Here is a 7,537-nt window from a genome sequence, read left to right as displayed (position 1 = left end):
AGCCGGGCGTGGTGGTGCACACCTTTAATCCCAGCATTCAGGAGGCAGAGGTAGGATCACCACTGAGTTCAAGGCCACCCTGAGACTACAGAGTTAATTCCAGGTCAGCCTGGACCAGAGTGAGACCCTACCTTTGAAAAAAAAAAAAAAAAGTATTATAGGGCTGGTAAAAATGGCTTAGTGGTGAAGATGCTTGCTTGCAAAGCCTAAGGACCCATGTTTGATCTCTCTCCAGATCCCACATAAGCCAGATGCACAAAGATGAGGCAAGCATCTGGAATTCGATTGTAGTGGCTGCAGTCCTCTCTCTTAAAAAAAAAAAAAAAGATGCATGATAGATGACAGATTAGATAGGTGGACAGATGACAGCTGGTTACCTGATGGACAGACATGTAAATGGATAGATGATGGATGGTAGATGGAAAGATGGTAGAGAGATGATATAAGTGGAGGGAGAGATGACTGGTAGATATTTACATGCACACATATGTGATAGATTAGATATAGGTAGATATATACAGAGAGAGATGATAGAGATGAATAAATAAATGATACAGTCACATAGGTATATAACAGATGATACAGACAGATAGGCTAGATGAGATTCTCTCCTGGTAACCACTCATGACTCCCACCTCCTCCTCTAGCTTACTCCTCTTTGCTGGACCTGTAACTTATTCCCAACAGAATACAGGAAGCTCCCTCACATAGTTACTGGCATGGCTCAGGGTCTCCCAGGTCACTGGGCTGAGGGTTCCAGTCTCTGATCACTGGTGAGCGAGAGCTGCCCTCACTTCTCGCTTCTCCGTGCAGCAGCTCACCTCGACACGGGCGGTCTTGTCGGAGAAGACGGTGAGGAGAGAGCTCAGCAGCAGCAGGCAGCCAGTCTCCTGTCGCCTATTCTGCAGTGACACACCATTCCTGTTCCCAGTTAGGAATGAGTCCTAGGTCCCGCCCAAAACTCACAGGGAGAAAGATGACGGCATGAGCACAGAAAGGCAGGTGCTGCTGGCTGCTTACCACAGCCAGGTGTTCCCAGGTTCATCCACAGCCAGTTAGGATGACGTCGTGACAGAAAGAAAAAGCAGCATCCGGGAAACTTCAGGCAGTCCTTAAGAGCCCCCTCCACACTCCTCCCCCTCGCACTGTGGACGTCTGAGGCTGTTCAGTGGGGTTAGGATACTGAGTAGCGTTCCCGGCCTCTATGAACATTCGAAGCATGTTTTTGTCTCTTGATTAGTGAGCTTTTTGAGGACTTTTTGTTTATTTCTTTCTTTTTATTTATTTAATTTTTTTTGAGGTAGGGTCATAGTGAATTCCGGGTCAGCCTGGGCTAGAGTGAGACCCTACCTCGAAAAAACAAAACACAAGAGGTCTTCTGTAAACACTACAGGCAAGGGACTCACAGCTGCCCTCCACCACAACAGGGTGAGGTAGTTAATTGTCCTGTGCACTTTGCAAATGGAGAGCCAAGGCTGAGACAGGGGCTGAATTGGGCAAGGGCCCATGGGGAACCATGACTGGACTGTCAGATCATCACCTCTCAGCGGGACACCAAGGCTATGTTCCAGAGGAACGCACCAGCTGGCTCGGAGCACCAACTGGCAACAGGGCATACTGAATCTGCCAGCCCACCTGTAGTCCAACCCACTCTGGCCGACCAGAAAGAACAACACTGCCATCTACAGGATGATAGCGGTGTGGCAGCCATAGCCTCGTTCATGAGAGCTCACGCTGGGGCAATGGTGCTGCCCAGAGGATGATGAGGGGATAGCAGCCAGCATCCTTCCTCTTGAGGCTCACCATGTACATTCTTTCCCCAAAGGGTGTGCCTCCATCCTGGAGACCCAGTTGACTCAAACCTGTTCCAGGGGTTATATGGGGAGAGATTTTCCCCTCAGAGACCCATGGGACATACCCAAGCCCACCAAGTGGGCACTTTCAGTCCAAAGCCTCCGGGCTACCTCTTCATCTTCAGCCTCAGGGGCTGGCGCCTTCTCTCTGAGTCCATCAAAGTACTTTCCAGAAACTTCCTCCAGTTCCTTTGCTACGGCCAGGTATGTGCTGGTCTGGGCTGCCAGCTCGGGACTCTTAAACAGCAGCCAGAAGAACGGCCCTGCAATTAGCGCCAAACGTTCAGTGCACCCCCACCGCGCTGCAAAGATACCAAAAGCCCTGCGCTACCCTGAGAAGGTCAAGCTGCTGCCGCCAGCAACGGGCCCATGGTCCCACAGAGCCCTGTGGTTCCCCTCCCTGACACTACCCAGGAAAATCCCTCCACAATCAGGGGACAGTCCAAAACCTTCCTTCCCTAGCAAGCCTCCCTGGGGTTTCCCAAAGCCCCTGAGCTGGGGGTTAGCTCAGCGGGTAACACGGGCGCCCAGTATGCTCAAGGCTCTGGATTCAATGCCCAGCAAAGTCCTACCTATCCAAGAGAGCATGAAGATCATTTTTACTTACCAAATGGGCCTAGTGGCACGCTCAGCTTAATTTTTTTTTTTTTTTAGTATTTTATTTATTTGTCTAAGAGAAGCAGGTAAGAGAATGGGCACACCAGGGCCACTAGCCACTGCAAATGAACTCCAGATGTGTGTGCCCCCTTGTACATCTGGCTTTTATGTGGGTCCTGGGGAATTGAACATGAGTTCTTTGGTTTTGCCAGCAAGTGTCTTAACCACTAAGCTATCCCTCTTGCCCTCAGCTTAAAATTCTTGATACACACTCACTGTTTCTCCTAGATTTCACAGACAAAAAGTTATAATGGGCACCAGGTACTGTACAGGCCCTTTCGTGTAGGGCTTATCTCATCTCCCAATGAGCAATGTGAGCTAGGTCTTATTGTGAGCCTTACTGAGGCTCTGAGGAGGGAAGGCACCAGCCATGGTGGCACGTGCCTCTGTCCCAGAACTCAAGAGGCAGAGGCAGGGGTATCACAAGTTCAAGGACAACCTGGTCTACAAGACAAGATGCTGCCTAAAAAAATTAAAAAGGGCTGGAGAGATGGCTCACCAGTTAAGGTGCTGCTTACCTGTGAAGTCTAAAAACCCAGGTTCAATTTCCCCAGGGCCCGCATAAGCCAGATGCACAAAGTGGTGGTGCATATATCTGGAGTTTGTTTGCAGTGACTGGAGGGCCTGGCTCACTATCTCTAATAAATAAGTAAAATATTTAAAAATAAAAATAAATTAAAAATGGGAGAGTATTCCCCTAGACAGTTCAACTAATGCAGGGTTAAAAGTTACCCTGAGCATAGTTTGACTGCAGAGATCTGCTAGGGGCTCCCCTCCAAGCCAGCTTCCTTATTGGTCACAGAAAGAAGTGACTCATCTCCCGCGAAGACATAGGAGGGAACAGAGAGAAGCAAAGCCAGCAGCAAGGCATAGTGCTGCATGCCTGTAATCCTAGCCCTCAAGAGGCAGAGGCAGGAGGGACACAAGTTCAAGGCCAGCCTCAACTACATGAAACCTTTTTCTCACTGAACAAAAAAGGAGTAGGGTTGGAGAGACGGCATAGCAGTTAGGTGCACCCTAAGGACCCAGGTTCTATTCCCCAGGATCCATGTAAGCCAAGTGCACAACACGGCACATGTGTCTGGAGTTTGTCTGCAATTGATGCGCCCATTCTCTCTTCATCTTTCTTTCAATAAAATATAAAAATTAAAATTAACAAAAAAAAGAAAGAAGTAAATCTAGGGAGCTGAAGAGATTGCTAAATAGTTAAGGCCCTTGCCTGCAAAGCCTAACAAGCCAGGTTTGATTCCCTGGGACCCACATAAAGTGAGATGCACAAAGTGGTACATGTATCTGGAGGTCATTTGTAGTGGTTAGAGGCCCTGGCATGCCCATTCTCACTCTGATAGCAAATATATAAATAAAGTATAAATAAATATTGGTTAAAATAAGAAATAAAGTTAGGAACTTTACCCCCTTGGGAGGGTCCTGGGCCCCTGGCTGAGAGGGCACAGGTAAAGGGCTCTGTGAAGGCTGGAAGACTCACCTAGGGTGAGGCTGGAGAAGGTAGAGTTGTGCATACCAGTGTGTCTACCCAGCTCTGTCCTGGCCACACCAGGGTGCAAAGCATTCACAGTCACGCCTGTGCCTGCACAAAATAAAAAGAGATGCCAGGCTGACCTCTAACCTGGAAGGCTGCTGCCACCCACATTAAACTCTGTGTCTTCCCCGTCCTGGGCTGTTTCCTACACTTGAACCCACATTGTCCCTCTTGCTCTGAAACCTCAGTGTCAAGTGACTTCCACTCTGGATTCCACCGTTTTATAACTGACACGAGCTGCCCCTCAAGGCCTTTGACCCATGCTACTGGGCTCCACCATACCCCAAAAAAGTCTAAAACAAGCTGGGCATGCTGGCTCATGCCTTTAATCCCAGCATTCAGAAGGCAGAGGCAGGAGGATATCCATAAGTTCAAAGCCACCCTGAGACTGCATAGTGAGTTCCTGGTCAGCCTAGGCTGGAGTAAGACCCTTCCTCAAAATAAATAAATAAATAGATAGACAGACAGACAGACAGACAGAAAGAAGGGATGGAGAGATTGCTCAAGGGTTAAGGCACTTGTGCATAAAGGCTAATGACCAGAGTTCAACTCCCCAGTACCCACATAAAGGCAGATGCACAACGTGGCGCATGCATCTTGAGTTCATGTGCAGCAGCTGGAGGCCCTGCTGTGCTCACTTTCTCCCTTTCCCTCCCCCCTCCTCTCTCCTCCAGGCACAGCAGCACACACCTTTAATCCCAGCACTCATGAGGCAGAAGCAGGAGGATAGCCATGAATGTGAGGCTGCCCTGAAACTACAGAGTGAATTCAGGTCAGCCTGGCCTAGAGCAAGACCCTAAACCTGAAGGAAAAAAAAAAAAAGTCCAAAACAAGGGATTGGGTAGGGGCTGAGATGCTACATTTGTGACCCGCTTCCAGGCAGGGCTGGCGCTGATGGCCACAGGACACCTTTAAGAAGCGAGGGGGCCCAAGGAAGCTTCCACAGCTTTGGTACTATGGACACTCTAGATGGGGTTAGAAAGGTGGGGGCACTGTCCCGTGCACTGCAGGAAACTGAAGTCAACTCATAGATGCCAGGAGCAGCCGCTCACCTATCTAGTCGTGATAGCCAAGTCTGTAAACACTGACAAGTGTCTCCTAGGGACCCAAATCACTCCCACCTAAGAACCGCAAGACTTAGAAGCCTGTCCAAGATTGGCGAGGAAGGGTGGCTGATGAGGGCAGGCTCACTGAAACCAAGAAGCAATGACTGGTTAGTGACGTCTGCCTCGGGCACCGACAGAGTAGGGTGGCACAGTGCCAGCCCTGTGACGACACCATCTGGAGCTAACGCCTGTGCTTTCACGGGCCCACAGGTCACAGAACAGAGCTATTCCAGGTCAAAGGAGAGGGAGCGGAGGTCGTGGCGAGGGCCGCGCACACACCCTGCAGCCGCCGGCTCAGCTCCTTGGTGAAGAGGACGACGGCCAGCTTGCTCTGACAGTAGGCTGCTTTGGTGTCATACGGCCTCTTCTGCCAGTTCAGGTCCTCGAAGTCTATGTGCCCAGCAACGTGGGCCAAGGACGAGAGGTTGACGACCCGCGAAGGGGCTGAGGCCTTCAGCTTGTCCAGGAGCAAGTTTGTCAACAGAAAGTGACCTGCGTGAGGGATGACAAGAAAACTTTATTTTTTTTTTAAATACTTCTTTTTCATTCTTATCAGTGGTATGTGCTCTTTCTTCCTTGACATCCTTACCATCTTCAGCAGTATCTGTTAGGGTTGTTTGTTTGGTTCTGGGTTTGTTTGTTTTAAAATATTTATTTGAGGGCTGGAGAGATGGCTTAGTGGTTAAGCGCTTGCCTGTGAAGCCTAAGAACCCCAGTTCGAGGCTCGGTTCCCCAGAACCCATATTAGCCAGATGCACAAGGGGGTGCACGCATCTGGAGTTCGTTTGCAGTGGCTGGAGGCCCTGGCGTGCCCATTCTCTCTATCTGCCTCTTTCTCTCTCTGTCTGTTGCTCTCAAATAAATAAATAAAAATAAACAAAAAAATATTTATTTAAGCTGGGCGTGGTGGTGCACGCCTTTAATCCCAGCACTTGGGAGGCAGAGGTAGGAGGATCGCCATGAGTTCGAAGCCACCCTAAGACTACAGAGTGAATTCCAGGTCAGCCTGAGCTAGGGTGAGACCGTACCATGAAAAACAAAACAAAAAAATTACTTGGACAGAGTGAAAGAGGTAAGACAGAGAGAGAATGGGTATGCCAGGGCCTTAGCCATCAAGGAAACACAGATTAAAATTCCTTGAGAGTCCATCTCACCCAGTCAGAGCAGCTAATCATCAAGAAAACAACAAGCTGGGCATGGTGGTGCACACGTTTAATCCCAGCAGAGGCAGAGGTAGGACTGCTGTGAGTCTAAAGCCACCCTGAGACCACATTGTTCTAGGTCAACCTGGACTAAAGTGAGCCCTTACCTTAAAAAAAAAAAGGGTGGAGAGTAACTGGTGTCAACTCCTGCCCTCTCCAAGCACGTGCACGTGTGCACACACACATATTCATGCACACCCACACATACATGTGAGCCCAAGTGTATATTCTCACACACCACAAACATTCACATGCAGAAAAATAAGTTCAATGAAAGAAAACAGAAGTGGGACTGGAGAGATGGCTCAGTAGTTAAGGCATTTGCCTGCAAAGCCTAAAGACCCCGGTTCCACTCCCTGAACCTCCGTAAGCCAGATGCCCAAGGTGAAGCATGTGTACAAGGTGGCATACACGCTTGGAATTCAACTGCAGTGGCTAGAGGCCCTAGAGTGCCAATTCTCTCTCAAAAGAAAAAATAGTTGGCAATAAGCCATTTAAACCCATGGGGCACAAACGTCTTGAAGACAGCAAACAGGTGATACAAGGGGTCTGAGACAACTAAGAAGTTCAAAGAGAAAGCTGCACCTTTATACAGACTTCACTTCCGAGAAAGAAAAGTGAGCCGAGCCAGGTGGCGCAAGCCTCTAATCCCAGTAGGAGATCACGAATGGCTTAACAGTTAAAGTGCTTGCCTATGAAGCCTAAGGACCCAGGTTTGACTCCCCAGAACCTACATAAGCCACATGCACACGGGGTAGCACATGCATCTGGAGTTTGTTTGCAATAAATAGCTAGAGGCCCTGGCATGCCCATATTCATTCTCTCTCTCCCTCCCTCTTTCTCATAAATACTAAAAATTTTTAAATTTTTATTTATTTGAGAGAGAAAGGCAGACAGGGAGAGAGGGAGAGAGAATGGGCACGCCAGGGCCTCTAGCCACTACAAATAAACTCCAGACCCTGCACCACCTTGTGCATCTGGCTTACATGGGTCCCAGAGAATCAAACCTGAGCTCTCTGGCTTTGCAGGAAAGCGACTAAGCCATTCCTCCAGCCCCAATGTTTTTTCAAGGTGAGGTCTCACTCTAGCACAGGCTGACCTGGAATTCACTCTGTAGTCTCAGTAGGAGGGATGACATGAGAGAGGGTGGCCTCAAACTCATGGTGATCCTTCTACCTC

The 7,537-nt window shown here is 49.1% G+C and overlaps 1 protein-coding gene across 2 annotated transcripts in view; it reads right to left on the bottom strand.

The window, feature by feature from the left end:
* Positions 1-317: 317 nt before the first annotated feature.
* Rdh13 (retinol dehydrogenase 13) overlaps positions 318-7,537 on the bottom strand; it is a 28,362-nt gene continuing 21,142 nt past the window's right edge. For both annotated transcript variants that reach the window (XM_045134507.1, XM_045134506.1), the window contains 3 exons: positions 5,436-5,648; positions 3,997-4,098; positions 318-2,116 (listed from right to left, as the gene is read on the bottom strand). In XM_045134507.1, coding sequence (XP_044990442.1) covers positions 1,875-2,116; positions 3,997-4,098; positions 5,436-5,648 — 557 coding nt within the window. In that variant the 3' untranslated portion in view covers positions 318-1,874. The remainder of the gene's footprint in view (positions 2,117-3,996; positions 4,099-5,435; positions 5,649-7,537) is intronic.

Source organism: Jaculus jaculus, chromosome 14 (genome assembly GCF_020740685.1).
Source record: "Jaculus jaculus isolate mJacJac1 chromosome 14, mJacJac1.mat.Y.cur, whole genome shotgun sequence".
NCBI classification, from domain to species: Eukaryota; Metazoa; Chordata; class Mammalia; order Rodentia; family Dipodidae; genus Jaculus; species Jaculus jaculus.
This window is presented reverse-complemented; position numbering and strand designations above follow the sequence as displayed.